Below are 23095 nucleotides of genomic sequence, written 5' to 3' on the forward strand. Positions count from 1 at the left end.
GTGTGCATTCCTTAACTGAGTTTAAGGAAATAACTTTTGCTACTTTTTCAGTTTTATACTCAATAAATGTTAGTCACCTTAATACATGTTTGTTAATTGTAGGTAGAATAAATAACATTTGTTGCACATGTCATGTTGATTAAAAGTTTTAAAATGTTTGTCAAGATGATCTCATGCTCAAGAATAAAGAGGACAGTTTTAAGTATCCTGACATATTTTTCAAGCTAATTGCATAGCTTTTCCTGAAGATACCACCACATGCTCTGCTAATGATAAGACTGTTAAGTTCTAATTCTGGAGGTGTAAAACAAAAACAAAACATTGCTACCATTACTTCCCTTTCCTGTTCTTATTTTTTGGTGTTAGAGTAACTATCCTTCTCTGTTACCAGTCTGTTTAACAGCATCAGCAATAATGGAATACACTATCCCGATGATTTTACATTTTGCTCCTTTTGGTTTGATTTCCTATCAAAATGCTCATTTTTGTCATAATGTTAATGGAATGTTTCTAGTTCCTAAATTAGTTTTTTATTTATGTACTTAACATCTTGGCTAATGATATTTCATTCTTTTAAACAGGAATTTTAAACAGCTATCAAGTGAAATGGAGTTTATGACAATTAATGGAACAACATTAAGGAATCTGGAAATCCTACAGAATCAGGTCAGGCAAACATAAAGGGTAGTTGATTCAAAGTAGTTTTGAAAAAATATTTGGAGTACGATCTATTCTTAGGAGTGCTGGTGAAAATAACAATAATGCCTTCAGCTGACCACCCTGTCTGCCATCTATTTAATTGCTTGATAATTGCAGCACTCACTTTTTGGAGAATGAAATATATAAGATACTACTTTGGGGAGGGGTGTTGGGGGAGCTATTGAGCTTTCCTTTTTACTTATTGAGGGACATGCCCATCCTGACAATTTCTGTATCTTTATTTTCATATCAAGCATTTCTCTGGAAAGGCATCATCTTTGAAAATTAATGTGAAGTGAACTTTTTGTCTGCTTGATTATATTTTTTCTACATACCTTTAACTGTTTGTTGAAATATTTGCAGTCTTATTTCATTATCCAGTGTATAAAACAAGTTACTGGGATATTCATTAGACTGTAAGATGGATAATATTTCACATCACAAACCTTTATCATTGTTTATTTGCCCTTTATTGATGAATTAAGAAGATAATGAAGACATTATTAAAGTTACTGCTTTACTTACTAAATTATTTGGAAAGATGAGCTGTTATATTGAAAAACTAATGTTAATGATGTCATAGAGGTAAAAAGCAGTTCCAACTTATTTAAGTAGAGAACCTGAACCATCTAAGTTGAATAGTTTAAAGTTCTTTAGAAATATTTATTACTGTTGCCAATTAAAGTAAATGCTGAATTTATCCTCCTGACTCCTGGATTTGTATATTATTAACTAGTTTCTCTCACTTAGTTTCTCCCTCTTCCAGTCTATCCTAGTATACTTGAGTCAGACTTAAGTTTGTTCAATTTTATCTTGTCATTTTGTCATCCAGAATCTGAGAATCTGTCCCACAGCTTTCTCTCATCAACTTTATATCCATCCCCATGATAGTGAACAAGTAGTAGGAATAAAACAACATTTCTGGGCTGGAGAAAAGCCCATAGTCAGCCCACAGACACAGCCCCAGCATCCTGATCTCCCCTCCTTCTGCCACATCTTCCTTGTTCAAACCCTGGTGCAGTGCAGTCAGTTCTGAAATCAAATTCATAAGGCAAAAATCATCCAGAGTCAAAATACCCTCCCAAATCCCTTCCATTATCAGGGCTTGTAGAAACAGAAGCTGAGAATTACCATCTTCTGCTTGTTTTTGTGTCTCAACTTTGGCCTCCCTTTCTGCAGAGCAGTAGAAAGGGTTAGGGGTTGGTGAGAGCAAAGGTATAATAGGACATGTGTCTCTTCTACCTCCCCCTGTCTTGTCTGAGCCTGCTTCTCCAGTGCGGTCAGGTCATTGGAGAATGTCAAGTAATTTCCCTCCACTGTCCTCACCTTGCCCTACTCCAGGCAAGCCAGTTGGCTTTTGTCACAACGCAAAGTGCTGTTGCTGTTTTGGCCTGCCTTTCTCAGTTGACTCTGCTTGTCCAGCCCCTCAGCAGAGAAGCCCTCCTGATCTTTGTACCTTCTCTGTGTGCTCTGCATTGAACTCCTGAAGCCTGGGAACTCATGTTGCACCTTTTCTAGTTGATCCCTGCCAGGTGGCATTGCATCCTAATTACAAGTATTTTTTTCCCCCAAACTTAGGTATAAACGCCCTGAGGAAGGGACCATGTCTTTGCTATGATTAGCACATAGGAGGTGCTCTGTAAGTAGCTACTTACAGAGAAAAAGGAAAAATGGAAATCAAACAAAAAATGTAAATTCAGGCGGAAATAGCAATTTTATGTTTCAAATAAAATTTAATTACCTCAGTAGGCTTTGTAAGACTGTGAATCCTTTGTTAAACTTAACTCATCGCTAGTTAATTGTGAATTTTTTAGGGCTCAACTTTTAAGTGGCAAAGGCAAACTTTTACTAGGGATTTAATAAAACAGACTAAAATAAAACCCTTCCAGGATAAACAGCTAGAGTACAATGCAGGTTTGTGTCTATCTCCAGTACTTTCTACTTGCTCAGTGTTGTCATGAGAGCATTGCTCTGTAAGATGGTAACTCTGAGGCAAGGGAAGGTAATGAGTTACCAAAGGAAAACTAAATTATCTTTGCTGTACTTCCCAAGGCAGGAATGTATGCAATTGTATTTTTAAGATACTTAGGACAAACATATATTTCAAAAAAGTCTTCTCAATAATTTATTCTTAGGTAACCAAAACCCACACAGACTATCCCTTTTCTATGTAAAGTATCAGAACTTCATTTTCTTTATGTAGGTCTTCATTCATCAAACATTAAATGAACGCCTGTTATGAGCCATACATTGTGCTAGGCATATATGGCATTTAAAATTGGGGTATATGGGGACTACCTAGAGCTCATGAACAACCAACCATTTGGCCCAATATATTGTCTAACTAATAAAACTCATTTTCTGGTCTTTTTTAGACGGATATGAAAACCAAAGGAAGCTTGCTTTGGGTTTTAGACCACACTAAAACTGCATTTGGAAGACGGAAGTTAAAGAAATGGGTGACCCAGCCACTCCTAAAATTAAGGTAAAAGTTATTTTGTGTGTTTAATCTGAACTTATAAAATTGTGAAATTAAAGGCATGTTAGCCTCCATAGAACCAGGGTTACCAGGGTTACCATGGTTTATAAGAATATAGTTTTAAATTGGGGAACATTTTATTTTGTAACCAGCAATAGACTGCCTAATATCTTGAGGATTTTTTCCTCATTCCTTAGAATGAGCCGGTTTGTAGATCCAGTAGACCTGTTGTCTGGGGAAAGTGAGTTCTCCAGTTAGTTTTGGTCATCAGCATAAGCAAGTAGGGAGGGGGGCGCTGAAGAGACAGGTAGGTTCCCTTTGTGGAAGGCTTTGAAGGCTAATCTGAGGAGGTGATAGTTGGAAGGAGTCATTCAATGATTGTGAGAATGGGGTGATATGATTAGAGCTGGGCTTTTGTGTAGGAGGGGACTAAGTGGAGGTGAAGTTAGCAAGTTCATGGGGAGGGGCTGAGGCAGTAATAGCAAGGAATCCAAAAGATGGATCAGATGTGAAGCATTAGGAAAGTAGAATGAATAAACCTAGGAGTTCCTGAGTCTTGTGCCTAAAACAGTGATTTCCGAGCTTGTCTACGTATTGGAATCATCTGGGAAACTTTACAAAATACTGATACCTGTGTCCAACACCCAGAGATTATGATTTAATTGGTCTTCAGGGTGGCCAGGGAGTTAGAATTTTTTACAGTTTCTCAGATGATTCTGATATGCAGATAAATCTGGGGACTCTAACCTAGAACAGTGCCTGGTACTTAGTAGGAGCCAAGTTAATGTTTACTGACTAAATCCTATTTATTGAACTCTTACTACGTACCAGTATTTAATACTCAAAATTACCCGTTAAGTTAGGTCATTGAAATGAGGAAACAGATTCAGAGAGTGTCAATGACTTGCTCAGTGTTTCACAGCTAATAGAGGAAAAGCTCAGGTTTTAAGCCAGCATTGACTGCAGAGACGTGAGTGGGCACTGGCAGTTGTCCTGAACAGTCGTCCATATGCCTAGGCCAGAGAGAAGATGGTGTGGTAAGAGAACTGCTATATGTTGGCTCTGTCAACCAAGTGGGTCAATTTCACTATCCTCAGTGTTCTCACCTTTGAAATGGTAGAACATGTCATCACAGGGTTGCTATAAGAAATAAAACTTTCAGCTTTTTATCTCATACCAGGCAGTAAGCCTCGCAGCTTTATGAGCATTGTCTCTTTTAAATTGTGCAACAGGCTAAGTATAATAGATGGTACCGTGTTTCCCCGAAAATAAGACAGGGTCTTATATTTATTTTTCCTCAAGAAGACACCTTAGGGCTTATTTTCAGGGGATGTGTTATTTGTTTTTAAGTACGGTACAACAATCTACAGTTATTCAAATATAGTTAAGTCATCTTCTTCTGGACCATCATCATAACTCTCCAGACCCTGAATTCCATCCTGAATTTTTTGCAACTCTATTTCCTTTAGAACCATTGGCTTCAATCTCTCATGTCGAGCAATAGAGCTCTCGTGGGGCAGATGAGAAGGGCTGCTCCTCTTCTTTACTGCTCTGCGACGAAATGCATGGGTTGTGCAGATGCACTGTGTAGCCACGCCCATCAATAGGTCTTATTTTTGGGGTAGGGCTTATATTGCACAAATGCTTAGAAATCCTGGTAGGGCTTATTTTATAGGTAGGTCTTATTTTCAGGGAAACATGGTATTATTGGCCCCATTTTACTCTGTGATTAATAAATAGTCACTGTTTTCATTAAAGGATAGCAGATGTTGTTAACATGGGTAATAAGTTTTAAGACACTGTTTTGGTGATGATGATTACCAAACCACTTCAGACCGAATGGGTCACCCTGATTTTCTGTCTTAACCGTAAAGAACTTAAGACATGGGAAATTGATGAGGTAAAGAAGAAATCCTGAAAATGAAAATATTTCCTTTAGTTCAATATTCAAATGAAACAAGGAGATCTTATGACAAGATGACGTTCAGTGAATACTCTGTGGACAGTAATATAAGAGATGTAGCATTCTGGCTCATGGAAAGATATCTGCCTAAAGAGCCACCGAAATTTTTACTATGTTATTTGGTTGGTTGAAATATTCAGCAGAAACAGACTCACTAGCAGACTTTTTCATGTAAATAAAAATTTTTATTTCTGGCCGGGCGCTGTGGCTCACGCCTGTAATCCTAGCTCTTGGGAGGCCGAGGCGGGCGGATTGCTCAAGGTCAGGAGTTCAAAACCAGCCTGAGCAAGAGCGAGACCCCGTCTCTACTATAAATAGAAAGAAATTAATTGGCCAACTGATATATATATAAAAAATTAGCCGGGCATGGTGGCGCATGCCTGTAGTCCCAGCTACCTGGGAGGCTGAGGCAGAAGGATCACTCGAGCCCAGGAGTTTGAGGTTGCTGTGAGCTAGGCTGACGCCACGGCACTCACTCTAGCCTGGGCAACAAAGTGAGACTCTGTCTCAAAAAAAAAAAAAAAAAAAAATTTTTATTTCTAATGCCAAATTTCCTTCCTTTTGTGTAACCCATATTAATTTGAGATAAATTCAGTAGACCATGTGTTCTCCTCTCACAGCCTAGATCATGTATCCCTTGGGGATCCTACCTTCCCAGAAAGGCTGAGAGAAAATATGCCAGGCATTGACCCACTGATGTTTTCAAGTATGAACTTTCCACTGGCCTACCATTGACATTAGCCAAACACAAATGCACAAAACTACTTCTTTGCCATTTTTATTTTAGGTCATGGTTTTAAAACTTTTATCCTCCTAATCTATTAAAACTTACTTCAAAAGAATTCCAGTTAAATCTTTTTTTTTGTTTTGTTTTGAGACAGGTTCTATAGCCTGGGATAGAGTGCAGTAGTGTCATCATAGCTCACTGCACCCTCAAACTCCTGGGCTCAGGCAATCCTCCTGCCTCAGCCTCCTGAGAAGCTAGGATTACAAGCATGCACTTCCACGTCCTGCTAATTTTTCTATTGTTTGTAGACATGGGGGTCTCGCTCTTGCTGAGGCTATTCTCAATTTCCGGGCCTCAAGCAGTCCTCTTTCCTTGGCTTCCCAAAGTGCTAGGATTATAGGCGTGAGCCACTTGCACTTAAATTCCAATTAAATCTTAATGGCACTTGCAACCTATTACAAACAAATACCTAGAGAAAATATGCTAATTAGTCAGTGTCTCAGCTATATATTTACAGTCATGTACCGCATTATGACATTTTGGTCAATAAGGGACCACATGTACAGTGGTGTTTTCTTTGTTTAGATATGTGTAGACACACAACTACTTATCCTTGTGTTACAGGTGCCTACAATATTCAATACAGTCACATGTTGTGCAGATTTGTAGCCTAGGAACACTAAACTCTACCACATGGCCTAACTGTGTAGTAGACTATGCCATCTAAGCTTGTGTAAGTACACTCTATGATCACAGAATGATGAAATCACCTAACAGTACATTTGTCAGAATGTATCCCTGTCATTAAGTGACATGTGACGGTATTGTTGTTTACACTAATGTAAGTGCTATGTGGATCATATCAGTGGTTCATCCAGGGTAATATTCTGTCTCTGACATTGACAGCCAGAGGTTGGTTGAGGGTCTGGTTTTCTTCTACAGTGAGATCATACAACACATAATGGATGATGAGGGACTATAGCAAGATAATGCTGATCTCCCCAAGTTCTACAAGATCTCATTATTTGTTAGTCATCCATGAATCCTCTTAAATCCCTATGTGCCCCTTTATTTTTTTAATCCTATTCTAGCTCATGGGGCAATCACATAGTTCATAAGTCTAAGTCCAAGCACCAAAGTTTCACAGGCTTTTCCACCTCCCATCACCTTTTATTCCATAAAATAGCCTTGTTGGTGCAGAATTTTACTAAAAAAATTAAAAAGAAATTGAGCTTCTTTCATGACTATCTCTTCTACCTGTACCTTAAATATATTTTTTAATTTAAAGTTTTTAATTTTATTTTTGATTGACAAATAATAATTGTATATATTTATGGCGTACAATTTGATACTGCTTTATATGTATACATTATAGAATAGTCAAATCAGGGTAATTAACATATCCATCACTTCAAATATTTCTTTGTGGTGAAAGCATTTAAAATCCTCTTTTAGCTATTTCACATATATACTGCATTATTAACTATAGTCACCATGTTATACAATAGATCACTAGAACTTATTCCTTCTATCTAACTGAAATATTGTGCCCTTTGAACAACATCTCCCCTTTCCCTGCCTATACTCTTCCCCAGCCTCTGGTAACCACCATTTTATTCTCTACTTCTATGACTTTGACTTTTTTAGATTCCACATATAAGTGAGATCATATGCTATTTCTTATTCTGTGCCTGGCTTATTTCACATAGCATAATGTCTTCTAGGTTCATCTGTATTGTTAAAAATGACAGAATTTCCTGCTTTTTTTTAAAAAAAAAAAGACTGAATGGTATTTCATTGTGTATATACCACATTTTTTAATCCATTTGTCTGTTAATGGGCACTTGAATTGTTTCCATATCTTGCCTATGATGACTAATGCTGCAATAAACATGGGAGTGTGAATGGCTCTTTGACATACTGATTTCACTTCTTTGGCTATAAACACATCCTTTGGATGTGAAATGACATCCCATTGTGCTTTTAATTTGCATTTTTCTAATTAGAGATGTTCAGCATTTTTCTTATATCTGTTGACCAGAATCTGTATATCTTTTAAGAAATGTCTATTCTGGTCTTCTGCCCATTTTTAAAGAGGGTTATTTGTTTTCTTACTATTGAGTGGTTTGAGTTCCTCATGTAATTTGGATATTAGTCTCTTATCCAATGTATGATTTGCAAATGTTTTCTCCCAGTCTGTGGATTGTCTCTTCATTCTATTAATCATTTTCTTTGCTGTGGAGGAGATTTTTAGTTTGATGCAATCCCATTTGTCTATTTTTGCTTTTGTTTCCTGTGTGTTGGTTCCCAAAGCTTTTTCTCATCTTGTGGTTTTTGTACTTGATGGTCTTTCTTCCTAGAATATTCTTCCCTTTCTCTTCAATCTTTATAGGGTTAACTGATTATTATTTAGGTCTCAGCTTAAAATGTTATGTCTTCAGAAAGGTTTTCTCTGACCTCCTAATCTAAATTATGTTCCTTGTCTCATTTTTTGATGGCATATAGGGCTTATAATAATTCATATTTGTGTGTTTACTTAATATCCATCTCTGTATAAGGGGTCTTCAAAAAGTTTATGGAAAATGTGTATTATGAAAAAACTACACACAAATTTCAAAAGTTTTTAGCTTCAAAATAAACTTGTACTAACCTGTTATAACATGTGTGAACAAGATCTAGTGCGAGGCACTAAGAAGGATAGGTATCAGTTTGAAAAGAGCCCTTATCAGAGCACCATGAATTCTGTTAGAGTTGAAGTAAGAACAAACACTCAATTTATGTTCCTACTTGGAAGGTCAATGGTGAAATCATTGATGCTTTATGAAAAAATTTAGGGAGACAATGCCCTAAAGAAATCAGCAGTTTACAAATGGATAACTAATTTAAGAAGGGACAAGATGATGGCGAAGATGAAGCCTATAGTGGGAGACTATCCCCATCAATTTTCAAGGAAAAAATTCATTTTGTTCAGGCCCTATGTGCAGAGTATTGATGTTTAATGGCACAAACAATAGCCAATACCATAGATGTTTCAATTAGTTTAGCTTACACAATTCTGACAGAAAAATTAAGGCTGAGCAGACTTTCTACTCTCGATGAGTACCAAAACCATTGTGCCCATGTGAGCTGCAGACAAGAGCATAGCTTTCCGTGAAAATTTTAAACAAGTGGGCTCAAGATCCTGAAGCATTTCTTTGGAGAATTGTAACAGAAGATGAACTGTGGCTTTACCAGTATGATCCTGAAGACAAAGTACAATCAAATGAATAGCTACCAAGAAGTGGAAGTGGTCTAGTCAAAACAGAAGCGGACCAGTCAAGAGCAAAAGTCATGGCAATAGTTTTTTGAGATGCTCAAGGCATTTTGCTTGTGGACTTTCTGGAGGGCCAAAGAACAATAACATCTGCTTATTATGAGAATGTTTTGAGCCAAAGCTTTAGCAGAAAAACTCCTGGGAAAGCTTCACTAGTCTTTCACTATGACAATGCTGCTTATTCCTCTCATCTAATGAGGGCAATTTTGTGAGAGTTTTGGTGAGAAATCATTAGGCATCTATCTTACAGTCCTTATTCGGCTCCTTCTGATTTCTTTTTAATTTCCTAATCTTAAAAAATTTTTAAAGAGTACCTATTTTTCTTCAATTAACAACATGAAAAGATGGCATTGATGTGGTTAAATTCCAGGAGCCTTGATTTAGGGATAGGCTAAATGGCTGCTATCATCACTTACAAAAATGCCTTCAAGTTGATGGAGTTAATGTGTAGAACTAAAGTTTATATTTTTTAATTTTTTTAATTCCATTTTTCCATATACTTCTTGAAGTTCCCTTATATGTTTGTAGCAAGCATTTGATTGTTTATTGAATGAGTGATTAAAAGAGTGAATCTTTCTAGACCCAACTCAGATGTCTCCTGTGAGGATTCCTTCCTCCCTCTGTGAAAAGTTAAACTCTTTGTCCCACTTCTTACCCTCCACCCCCACTGCACATGCAGTCTGCCTTAAGGACTGTGTCTCATGGTGTTTTGAATACAGTAGGTGATCAATAACTATGAACAAGTGAATCTATTTGGAAATTTTAGGTTTCCAAATAGGCTCTGAAAATCAAGGCACATATCTGTAAGGAAAGTCTATTTTTCTAAGAAAATTGCTTTTAAAAGAACTTTAGAAGAGGCATTTCTTTTATATGATTCTTTGTTTTAATGCTGCAGAATTGGTTGGGAAAAATAATTTCTTCCCTTTTAGTGGAATAAATAATTGCTTGGCCAAGTATTAAAACATTGTACTTATGACTGGAAGAGATGCTGTGGCAACATCATGCTTTCTTGTTAAATCTCTAGTGGAATTACGATAGATAGAAGTTACTTGAGAAAGTCATGTAACTGAGTAAGGAAGCTAGGTCCAGTGACAGAAGGTGCTGTCTTCCACTTTTAGGCTTAGTTAGTTTTAAGTATCATGTAAAAGGTCTAACTCGTAACTCTAAACACATCTGAATTGGAATTTATTTACTTAGTAATATTTGGGGGACACTGTGATTTTCCTACAGCTCTTTAAAGCTATACTTGTAGCATTTGAATTCTGTAATGGGTAATTTGATGATGTATTAGTTAGCTAGGGCTGCTGTAACAAAGAACCACAAACTGGGCAGCTTAAATAATAGAAACTTATTATCTCACAGTTTTGGAGGCTAGAAGTCCAAGATCAAAGTGTCCATTCTTTTTGGTTCTTTTGGTTCTTTTTGTTTTGTTTTGTTCACCTTGACATAGCTTCTTGTCTGTGTAGGGTTGGTTCTTTCAGGAAGAATCTGTTCCGTACCTTTCTCCTAGCTTCTGGTGGTTGTTTGCTGGCCATCTTTGGCTTTACTTGGCTTGTAGATGTGTCTCCTTTCTCTGCTTTCATGTTCACATGATGTTCTCTCTGTATACATGTGTCTTCAAATGGTGTTCTTTTAATAAGGACACAGTCCTACTCCATTATGACCTCATCTGAACTAACTACATCTGCAGGGACCCTATTTCTAAATAGGGTCACATTCTAAGACATTGTGGTTAGGACTTCAGCATATCTTTTTTGGATCACACAATTCAACCTGTAACAAATAGGCTCAGTATTTCAAATTTTTCCTCCTTTTGGCATATGTAAATTGAATGTGCCCATCTCTTAAATGGAAGCAAGTGTTTGATTATCATTTGAAAATGTTTTGTACTTGTTCATCATCTGAAGTGAAATTGTAAAGAACCATTGAATTTTGTAAATTACAAACATTCAGTAATTTTGTGCCTGTAGTGCAGTTCTCTGAAAAATTATCCATCTTTGACAAATATCCTGGACTGTCTATCCAGATGAAGGTATTTATGCAAAGTGTTAGATTGATTTTAAGGATGAAAAATATGTTGCTGAAAGGTGGAGGAATAAAAAGAGGGGAAAGGAGTATGTTAATCAAATTATAGAATAAAAGGAATGTTTACAATAAAACAGTATTTAAATCACAAAAGAAAACTTCTGTTAAAAAATAGGTAAAGGAAAATTTGGGGGAGAAAATAACAGAGGTCTGAATATAAGATTTGAAAAAAGAAAATAGCCAAGGGTAGAATGAAGGAAAGACTAACCTCTAAGAGGTGAGTTTGTGTTGGAGAAGCAGAGGGCTTAAAGCTCGGAAAGATCAAGGAAGTGGGAAGAAAATGTCGGGGTGGAAAACTAATCTCTAATTGTGTTGCATTTTTGGCCTGTATTATCTGTATTAATTTTTCAACTGTTCTTTAGAGATAGTTATTACTTCTATTTTATATATGAGAAAAACTGAGACTTAGGTCACCCAAGCTAAGCACACTCGGGCCCATCTGAAAGCCTAATTTTGGATAATGAGACTTCAGCTTGAGTTCTGATTTCCTCACTCAATTAAGTCACTTTGGACAGTTTCTTCACCTGTAAAATGGGAATTACAATACCTACCTCAGTGTTGTGAGGACCAAGTGAGACAGTATACATAAAGGATTATTATGGTTCCTAGTATCAATTTTTGGTCAAGAAGATAGCTATGGTCTTTGTAATAACAACAACAAAAAAAACTGGAAGCAACCTAGTTTTTAGTAGGGAAATAGAAAATTGCTATCTAATCATATATTGGAATATTATACAGCAGTTTAAATGAATGACCTAAGTCTATATGTGTCATTATGGATAAAGAACAAAGCAGAGGCCAGCTAAAACTCCGTGGCTATCTGCATCCCAGGAGGTGTAGATAGGTAGCTTCTGCTTTGTTCTTTAGTATCAGGACCTTCAGTGAGATTTAGACTAGCTCAAAAAACTAACAGTAAATGGCAGCTTCCATTTGGGTGGAGGAGGAGTACAGAAGTAATGAGGAGAAGGAGATGTGTATCTCTTCCTTCTTGTCTCCTCCCACTTTATCATTCTCTATCTTTATGCCTTTATTAGTGAGGATTTTCAGAATATCTCCCCTCAAAATGCTATGAGATGATTTTATTTTCTGTGGCTTTAATGTCATAAAATATCTCCTGATGTGAAATAACTAGATATGCTGGGTAAAGTATAACAAACATCCTTTTAGGACATAGCTGAGCTTGTATAAAAAAAAAAATAGGGAAAATCTCAGGGAACAGATTGAAAAGGAGCTGGAAATGGACAAGAATTGACTGTTGCAGTCACCCTCTGGGCCCTTGCAGATGTTGGTAGTCAAGAGGATCGAGTTTTAATTGCCTTGTGGGAGATAGTCCATTTAAGTTAGGGAGACTACAGTAATTTAAGACACTCAAAGGACTGTCATCTCAGTGGAGAGGTGACATAAGGACACATCTTGGTATAGTCTCATCAGGTGGAAAAGTTTCCAAGGATTCTTAACCACAGGTCCTCCCTTATAGGTTTGCAGTTCTAGTTTATACTATCTGTGTGGTCTGGCAATGCCTAACCTGTAAAATTTACTTAAAGCAGTTTTATTGCACCTCAGGTAAATGTCAAATCACCAAGTTAAAAGAAATACAAAAGAGAATGAAAAGTATGAGCATGATGTTAGGGTGGAAAGCTTAGTAGCTGCTCATGGTGCAGGGGAGAAAGATTTTCTCATGCAGAGATTAGGATATTATAAAAGTAAGTTTATCTTCTTAGAGGAGAGAGAGAGAGTAAGAGTGAAATAAGGGGGGACTGTGGAGCAAAACAGTGGCATCCTGAAGAAAGAGAAGGGAGGTGCCAGCACTGAGGCCCAGTGGCTTGCTGATTTTATGCAGACAAAGAGAAAGAAAAGACTAGTAATTGTTGTCAGTTGAAACAGAAGAGGCTGTGGAGTAATTAGCAGGAGGCAGCTGGGAGACATCAGGTTGTCTGTCTGTCTTGTTTTCTCTGCTCCTGGAGACTTGGTTATTTCTCTGAAATGTAGTCAGGCTTATGGCAGTGGATGTGATTTTGCCCCTGAGATGTGGTTTTGGGCAATAAACTAATGTCTGGAGTTTGCCCCTCTCCTGTTCCTCCAAGAGCTTCTCAGGAACACCTTGAGGCCACAAAACATTTTAAAAGCAGTTTCTGGCAAAAGAGAAAGATTTACATTTCCTTTCTGTCTTTTGGCTCTTTGCAGCTGTTTGTGAAAACAGAGTCCCTGCAGGGTTTCTGACAGCTAGGGAGAGAAAGAGCAGGGAACCGGGAGAGAGCTCATGATTGGTCTTTAGATGTTGTTAGGAAATTGCATTAGATATTTTCCCGTTATTTCAGCAAGGCCAGCCCTTTCACATAGTGCAAAAAAACCATCAAAGGGTCTCAGGTTGATTTAAAAAAGAGCTACATATAATTTTTAAAAACAGTGGATGGATTAAACAAGACCAAATATAATAACAAATGCTATATAATATCTGAAAAAACTACTTAGTATATGGCACAGACAATGTGATAGAAGATATAAGAGATTGAAAAACAAACCTAGAATCAGATTTGTAGAAGAAAATAAAACTACAATGGGAAGAAAGACAATATTTAGAGAGATGATAAAGGAGAATTTCTCATAATCATGAAAGATGTGAATCCTCAGATTTAGAAAGCAGAGTGGATCCAGAGTGATTGAAAACAAACAAGAAATCCACATTTTGCTAAATCATGGTGAAACTCAAAACACTAAATCAGAGATAAAACTGTTACAAAGAGAGCAAAGAAAGATCATCTGTAAAGCAATGGATATTACATAACCAATTTGCTTTCTAATTTCTCAAACTATTCTGTTTCTTTCCTGTATTTTTCTTTCCTGTATTTTTCTTTCCTGTATTTTTCTTTCCTGTATTTTTCTTTTCTTTTCTTTTCTTTTCTTTTCTTTTCTTTTCTTTTCTTTTCTTTTCTTTTCTTTTCTTTTCTTTTCTTTTCTTTTCCTTTTCTTTTCTTTTCTTTTCTTTTCCTTTTCTTTTCCTTCCCTTCCTTGCCCTGCCCTGCCCTGCCCTGCCCCATTCCCCTTCCCCATTCCCCTTCCCCATTCCCCATTCCCCATTCCCCTTCCCCCTTCCCTTCCCTTCTCCCTTCCCCCTTCTCTTCCTCCTTCCCCCTTCCCCTTCCCCCTTCCCCATTCCCCATTCTCCCTTCCTCTTTTCCTTTCCTTTCCTTTCCTTTCCTTTCCTTTCCTTTCCTTTCCTTTCCTTTCCTTTCCTTTCCTTTCCTTTCCTTTCCTTTCCCTTTCCCTTTCCCTTTCCCTTTCCCTTTTCTTTTTCCCTTTCCCTTTCCCTTTCCCCTTCCCTTTCCCCTTCCCTTTCCCCTTTCCTTTTCCCTTTCCCTTTCCCCCTTCCCTTTTCCCTTCCCTTTCCCCTTCCCTTTTCCCTTTCCCCTTCCCTTTTCCCTTTCCCCTTCCCTTTCCCCTTTCCCCTTCCCTTTCCCCTTTCCCCTTCCCTTTCCCCTTTCCCCTTTCCTTTCCCGAGGGAGTCTCACTGTGTTGCCAGGGCTAGAGTACCGTGGAGTCATCACAATTCACTGCAGCCTCAGACTCTTAAGCTCAAGTGATCCTCCTGCCTCAGTCTCCTGAGAAACCGGGACTACAGGCCCATGCTACCATGCATGGCTAATTTTTCTAATTTTTGTAAACATGGGGTCTTGCTATGTCTTCAGGCTGGTCTTGAACTCCTGGCCTCAAGTGATCCTTTTGCCTCAGGCTCCCAAAGTGCTAGGATCACAGGCGTGAGCCACTGCACCCAACTTTGTTCTGTGTTTCTTTTGCTTTCCTTTGGTAACTTCTTTGTGGATTCAGAGTATTTATCATTCAATTTTCTTCCAATAGCTTGATAGTTTGTGTGCCTGTTCCTATTATCAATTATTTCTGTTAATTCTTTTTTGTGTGTGTGTATGTGGTTTTTTTTCTTTTGTTTTTTTTTGTTTATTTGTTTTTTGAAACAGAGTCTCACTCTGTAGCCTTGGCTAGAGGCTAGAGTGCAGTGGCCAGCTCCTGGTCTCAAGCAATCCTACTGCCTCAGCCTCCCGAGTAGCTGGGACTATAGGCATGCACCACCATGCCCGGCTAATTTTTTCTATTTTTAGTAGAGACAGAGTCTCACTTTTGCTCAGGCTGGTCTCAAATTCCTGAGCTCCTGCCTTGGCCTCCCAGGGTGCTGGAATTATAGATGTGAACCACCACACCTGGCCTATTTCTGTTAATTCTTTTTTTTTTTTTTTTTTTTTTTTTTTGAGACAGAGTCTCTCTTTGTTGCCCAGGCTAGAGTGAGTGCCATGGCGTCAGCCTAGCTCACAGCAACCTCAAACTCCTGGGCTCAAGCAATCCTCTTGCCTCAGCCTCCCAAGTAGCTGGGACTACAGGCATTCGCCACCATGCCCGGCTAATTTTTTGTATATATTAGTTGGCCAATTAATTTCTTTCTATTTATAGTAGAGACGGGGTCTCGCTCTTGCTCAGGCTGGTTTCGAACTCCTGACCTTGAGCAATCCGCCCGCCTCGGCCTCCCAGAGTGCTAGGATTACAGGCGTGAGCCACCGCGCCCGGCCTATTTCTGTTAATTCTTAATCGTCTGGTTTCTTTTTGTGTTTGGTTGTCTTTGTTTATATACTGGTTATATTATTTGGAAATTTATTCTTAGGAATAACGTAAGGGCTAGGATGAAGGTGCCTTCTCCCAGAGAGGATTTTTTTTTTTTTTTTGAGACAGAGTCTTGCTTTGTTGCCGAGGCTAGAGTGAGTGCCGTGGCATCAGCCTAGCTCACAGCAACCTCAAACTCCTGGGCTAAGCAATCCTGCTGCCTCAGCCTCCCGAGTAGCTGGGATTACAGGCATGCGCCACCATGCCTGGCTCATTTTTTCTATATATATTAGTTGGCCAATTAATTTCTTTCTATTTATAGTAGAGACGGGGTCTCGCTCTTGCTCAGGGTGGTTTCGAACTCCTGACCTCGAGCAATCCGCCCACCTCGGCCTCCCAGAGTGCTAGAATTACAGGCGTGAGCCACCGCTCCCGGCCCCAGAGAGGATTTTTGTTTGCTTGTGCCAGGTGTCTGGTGGCACAACCAGTTTGGGACCATCTTAATTCAAGTTCAGTGCTTAAGATGTTTTAGTCCATCCAAATGGTGCTAAATAAGACTGCAAGTTCATTCTTACTCTGGGGCCAGCTCATTTTCACAGTAGGTTTTCCTGGCATGTCTCTTCAGTACAAAAGTGGCTTTGACTGCTTGATTATTTCTCTGAGTTCTTGCTTGTGTTCAGATTTTGGTACGGTTATTAATTACCATTTTGTTAATTCTTTGATGCTTTGATGAACATAGTTTTATGTTTCCTCTGGCTTTTAAAATTGTCCTTAGTGGGAGAAATGATCTGGAAGTATCTATTCCTACCATTCCCAGACACAGAATTCATATTGCTTTTTTCAAAAGCTTGGGTTTATTGCCTAAACTGATAATGAAGGGTAGCAGTCAGACAATTGTTCTATTTAACATTTTTTAATTAATTATTTATTTATTTATTTTGCCCCCCTATTTAATATTTTGAAGAAGGTGAATTGTACTCTGTTGACCAAAATGTTGCATTATCAGAACACATATAGTAATAATAATCCTTTAAAACTTTTTGGATGATTTATAATGTAAATATTCAGAATAGCTCTTTAGATGTAATTTTAAAATTTTATAAATTTTATAAACCTTCTTTTCATGATCTGCACAGCTGAACATGATATTTGTGGATGATGTCACAGTGCATCTCATCACTCAACATATACCTTCCTTCCTCTTCCTCTCTCATCTAATCTGTCACAACTCCTGTTAATTTTGCCTCCTTAATATTCTTGACACTATACATGTTTCTCTCCATTCCCATATCCTTTATTCAAGTTCAGCCCTTCAGTGTTGCTTTCCAGGACTTTTGAGGCAGTTTTCTAACTGATCTTTCTGCTGCTGTTCTTAAGGACATCCCAAATTAGCCTTGAATCCCATTGTCTCCAAGATAAAGTCAAAGCTCCTATGTGCCCTGCATTGCTCATATGATCAGGCCTCTGCTTACCTCTCTGGCTCCTACTGTCAACTTTTCACACCTTTACCCTCTGTCTTCCCCTAATCCTTTACAGGTCTCCACTGAGAAAATAGCCACCCCCCAGGAAATCCTCCCTGACCCTAAAATTTGGTTAGATCCTTCTCTTCTGTGTTCCCATTTTACCTGGATCACAACCCTGTTATAATCTTATCATCTTATCACATTGTTACCATTAATTCTTTTTTAAAAGTTTTACTATTCGTCATTAGGGTCTAAATTCTTTGTGACTAAAAAAGGTCTCTTGTTAATACTTAAACCCCTAATGTCTACCACCTTTTACAATTGGTACTTTGTAAGTACTCAGTAATTGTTCATTGAATGAATGAATGAATGAATGGTGTATGTGAAAGGCAAAGCTAGATAGGTGCAGGTAGTGATGCTTAGGTCCTAGGAAAGGGATTATGATTCATGTTTCTAATAGAAGATTATATAGTGGTTTAGTCATATCACATGACCAATGTGTTACCGTCTGAATTTAACTTATACATTTTGTGCCATCTGTTTCTAAAGTACAGCTTTTAGTGAACAAACAAACAACCCCTCAGCAGTTTGTATTTCAGCCTTTTCACACCAGGAGCATCTCCACAAGTAGCAACCAGCAAGTACTGACTCTTAACAGTGGCTATAGTGGTGGGTCACACACTGCGTTTCTGAGTGACAGCCATACACAATAGATACTCACATCCTCACCTAGTTCATCTTCAAATGTGAAGGACTCCAGTGACACCCACATTTAGTCCTTGGATCTCTGGTGGTAAAGAAGAATATTTGTTATACCTAGGAACTCAGATTCTTTTTTTGTGGGGAGCATGTGGAGTGAAATTATTTACTTGCCTTCTTTTCATTTGTTTAGATTGTATAGTATTATAAGATCAACTATAGCATACTAGAAGGAATCTTGGAATAAAGCCTTTATTATCATTCATTTGGCAATGCTACTTCCTGTTTTGTTACTTGTCACTACTGCCAAATCTCTCACTGATTGTACTAAAGTAATCTCTATTCTGGTGGTCTGACATATTGCTTTATTATAATTACTTGGAAGGACTTGTTACTACTAATTAAAGAACAATTCTAAGGTATTGGAATTATTTTTAAAAACTTTGAAGTCATTCTTATTTATTTGCATTCTGATCTGTATATAGGAAATAAAATGGAATTATAGCTACCCCAATGATGAAATGGGGTGGTTTATAAATGAGAAATTTGTGATAAACAGTCCCCCTCACCCTTTTACTCCCTCCCTGCCCGTTTAGGCATCCATAACTGGTTATAACATGCTTTTTTCTCTATGCAGCCTACTAACCAGTTTTAACATGGTACTTCAGATCATCTCTATGTGTCAGATTTAGCACTCAAGATCCTAGGACTACCTCTTCTTGTATATTCCTTCCTTGTTCACTTTGCACAAAATACCTGTGTACATATTTATGCTCTAAGGTTTGTCTACATATAGTTATTCAAGATTGTATTTTGGGTGCTATTTCTCCCTCTCTCATGCTGTCCCTTTTGGTGTCTACTAAAAATTTTTGTAACAATGATGGTAATAGTTAATATTTAATGAGTACTATGTAGTGGACACTGTCTTAAGTCTAGGCATGTATTATTTTATTTATTTAGAGACAGAGTCTCACTCTGTTGCCCGGGCTAGAGTGCTGTGGCGTCAGCCTAGCTCACAGCAACCTCAAACTTCTGGGCTCAAGCAATCCTTCTGCCTCAGCCTCCCAAGTAGCTGGGACTACAGGAATGTGCCACCATGTCCAGCTAATTTTTTCTATATACATTTTTAGTTGTCCATCTAATTTCTTTCTATTTTTAGTAGAGACAGGGTCACACTCTTGCTCAGGCTGATCTTGAACTCTTGAGCTCAAACAATGCACCGCCTTGGCCTCCCAGAGTGCTAGGATTACAGGCATGAACCACCGCACCCGGCCTAAGCATGTATTATTTCATTGAATTTTTGTAATACCAAGAGTTAGGGCCCATGGCTGTTCTCATTTTATAGATGGAGAAACTAGGCAAGGCTACATAGTTGGTGAATGGCAGAGCCTGGGTTTGAACTAAGTCAACCTGCCTTCTGATCCCAAGTCTTAACCTCTGAGCTATTGCTTCCCTAAAGAAGGTTAGGTTAAAACCAAAATGATGCATAATGAACATGCTGCTTTTGCCTGCGTTAACACTAAGCTAGAGTAAAAGCTGCTTTCTTTGTGTTTTCCAAGATTCCAAACCAACTTAGCAACAGCATTTCCCTAAGAAACTTATAGTTTTATATCTATTAAAGAAAATCTTCTGGTAGATTTCATAAATATGGCTTAGGTTTTCATTAAACCCCTGCTCTTATCTTTCTATAACTCAGAACATTTTTAAAAATTTTTGAGACAGTAGCTATTTGTGTAGGCTGTCTTATATGTTCACAGATGGCATTATTTTATCTGTCCTGAAACCATCTGTAGCATCAGCTTAGTCTATTCCAATTGGTATCATCTTTCATTTATGCAGGAGTGAGTTATTAAAGTAAAACTATATTTGTATAGCATTTTGGATAAATGTTAGAGTAAAACATTGATTTATTTTATCACAACAATAGTATGAAAAGAAAATCTAATTTTTTTTTTTTTTACCTCATCTTGATTTATTTTATATGTAGTCTTTGGAATTGAATTGAACTCAAGAGCTATTTATTGAGCATATATTGTGATCCTGGAGCTGCAGGGATGAAGAAATGATCACTGTCCTCACTGAGTTTATAGTCTAGTGGGAAAGACAGTGACACAGTAAATTCCAATTGAAAAAGAAATAGTTATGATTCCCCTTGTGGCAAGAGAAAAGAGAGTGGTATGAGAAAGGATAGCAAAGAGATTCAACCTGGTCTAGTGAGTCTAGAAAGTACTTTCAGAGGAAGAGTGGGTAGGAGCTTACCAGATGAAGTGTAGCCAGTGGGCAGCAGTCTTCTAGGAAAAGTAAGCAGCAAATGTGAAAGCCCAGTGTCAGAGAAGTTGGAGTGATTGAGACATTGGAAGAAGTTGAGTCAGAGTGACAGGTGACCTGAGGGGAGACTTGAGAGGTCAGCAGGCATCGTCTCGTAGGTCAGTTAAGGATTCTAGATTTGAACCTAAGATTAGTGTTAAGTCATTGATGAGCTTAAAGCAGATATGACATGGCCAGATTTGGGTTTTAGGAAGACTGTTCAGGCTACAGTGTGGAGGATGAATTCGAGAAAGTGGATGTAGGGGGGAAAGTTAGGAGGCTTTTCCAGTAGTCTTTGCAAGAAATGATTCTCACTTACACTGGGGTTGTGGCATTAGAGAAGGAGAGAAGTGGATGGATTCCATAGGAGCCAGTCTGTGTCTACAAATCTCTGTCTTATTCTACTGCATTATGCTTGAACCAAATGCTTGTTCTACAAAGGAGGGTATGAGCCAGAGAAAAATGGAACAAAAATGAAACCTAAAGTTTGTATAGTGGCTCTATATTGTGAAAAGGCTTGATCTCAAAGGTAATTATAAGGATAGTGAAGATAAAAGCACCCAACTAATTTTAAAGTACTCAATTGAACTGTCATTGAGATAGGAACCTGATTTAAGTAAGATTTCCCCTTCATATCAGTGTGTATGTTTATCAACAGAATTTTGAAAGAGAGACTTGTTTATTCAGTGGCTGGTCCCTCTTTTCCCCCTAAAAGATCATTTTATGCTTTCGCCCACTTGCTTATTCATTCATTCATTTAAAAAAATTTATTGAGGGCCCACTATTCACCAGAAGTGTTTTCTTATCTTAGTTTTCAATATCACATGTGGCCATTATATCTGATGTGTACCTTTGATGTTTATAGGTACTTCATGGACCACATCTCATTTGGGATATATTTAGTCTATCAGATTTCCATTTTAAGTTGACAAGACCTCACCACTTCTTCCCAAGTGCCCCATCTCTTAAAGTGTTATCATTGATAAAATCTTGCAACCCTAATCTCCCGAGTCTTCAGAAGTCATATCCTCTGCACTTTCTATTGCTACTCCCCAGTCTTTGCTCAGGCTCACTATACCTAGTTTTGTTTCATTCAGTTGATCAGTTTGACCATTACCACCACCACCACTTAGTCATCTTGTTGTTCACTGTAGATCTATTATATAAGCCAAGGTAATGGAAGCTATTATAGCAAATAAGTTCTCCATCTCAGTGGTTAAATACATTAGAATTTTATTTCTTGCTACAACTGGTTATAGATATGAAAGTAGAGGATTTTCTGCTCCACTCATGGACTCAGGCAGGTGGAGTCAACATGTGGCACACAAGATTGCTCTGAGCTCAACATTTAACCAGCAACGAAGGGAAAGAGTAAATGTGAAAGCTCACCTGGGAAGTTTTTTTTTTTTTTCTTTTTTTCATGACCATCCCCCAGTACCCAGGAAGTTTTTATGAGTCAGGGCTAGAAGTGGCTCATGTAATTCCTTACCCATACTTCAGAACTCAGGTATGTGGCTACATCTAACTGCAGGGGGCACTGGGAAATACAGTCTCTGTGTTTGCCTGGTGAGCCAGTCTTGTCCCACCCAGCTAATGACTTTCCTTATATGGTACCTGTTCTTTAATTCAGATGATAATAAGAGGCAGGGAATGACCAAAGATATGGAGGAGTCTTCTTTGTGCTTTTCTAAGTGGCTGTCTCATAGTCCTGGGCATTAGAGTGGGAAATATCTGAGTTCCTAGATCTATCTAATAATTGCTATCACTCTGTTCTTATAGGGAAATAAATGCCCGACTTGATGCTGTATCTGAAGTTCTCCATTCAGAATCTAGTGTGTTTGGTCAGATAGAAAACCATCTACGTAAATTGCCTGATATAGAGAGAGGACTCTGTAGCATTTATCACAAAAAAGTAAGTATGATAGAAACCAAATCTATTAAAGTCAATAAGATTCCTTAACATGAAGACATTATATGTTTAAAAAAAACATCTCACAGCTCTATTATTTTATTTTGTAAAATCCTGAAAATAACATGAGAGAATAGCTGAATCCTCAGAAATTTTAATTGTACAAATTAAGGTTATACTAATTTTTCCATTGTAAATAGTATTCTCACTTCTATTAACTACAGCAATACATTTAGAAGCCCTTTTATTATAATATGGGGTATTCTCTTGTTTCATCCTCAAAGTGTAGAAAATTATTAAAATAGGAAATTTAATTAGACTTGCTACTTTAGAAAAGAGATACCATATTTCTTTTGATCTTAGAACAATTTGTTTGACTTAAACAAAAAATCTGCTGGTGTAGTATTTGTAGTGGTATTGGTATACAGATAAGTTTGGATATTGAAGGCAGGTAATAAAGCATAATTTTGATTTTTATCACTTTAGTCATAGCAAAAATGAGGCTATACCCCAGAAATAATTTATCTTCAAAATATGCCTAAAATAAATTACTAGTTATATTTTTAATAATTGTTAAAAATAAAATTTTTAGGCCGGGCGCTGTGGCTCACGCCTGTAATCCTAGCTCTTGGGAGGCCGAGGTGGGCGGATTGCTCAAGGTCAGGAGTTCAAAACCAGCCTGAGCAAGAGCGAGACCCCGTCTCTACTATAAATAGAAAGAAATCAATTGGCCAACTGATATATATATAAAAAATTAGCCGGGCATGGTGGCGGATGCCTGTAGTCCCAGCTACTCGGGAGGCTGAGGCAGAAGGATCACTCAAGCCCAGGAGTTTGAGGTTGCTG

At 37.9% G+C, this 23095-nt stretch overlaps 1 protein-coding gene across 2 annotated transcripts in view; it reads left to right on the forward strand.

The window, feature by feature from the left end:
- The window catches only part of MSH3 (mutS homolog 3), a 181933-nt gene that overhangs the window by 75338 nt on the left and 83500 nt on the right, over positions 1–23095 (forward strand). For both annotated transcript variants that reach the window (XM_020290125.2, XM_020290126.2), the window contains exons 11-13: positions 582–666; positions 3075–3184; positions 22120–22252. In XM_020290125.2, the coding sequence (XP_020145714.2) occupies positions 582–666; positions 3075–3184; positions 22120–22252 (328 nt within the window). The remainder of the gene's footprint in view (positions 1–581; positions 667–3074; positions 3185–22119; positions 22253–23095) is intronic.

The sequence above is a fragment of the Microcebus murinus genome, chromosome 11, assembly GCF_040939455.1.
Source record: "Microcebus murinus isolate Inina chromosome 11, M.murinus_Inina_mat1.0, whole genome shotgun sequence".
Lineage (NCBI taxonomy): Eukaryota > Metazoa > Chordata > Mammalia > Primates > Cheirogaleidae > Microcebus > Microcebus murinus.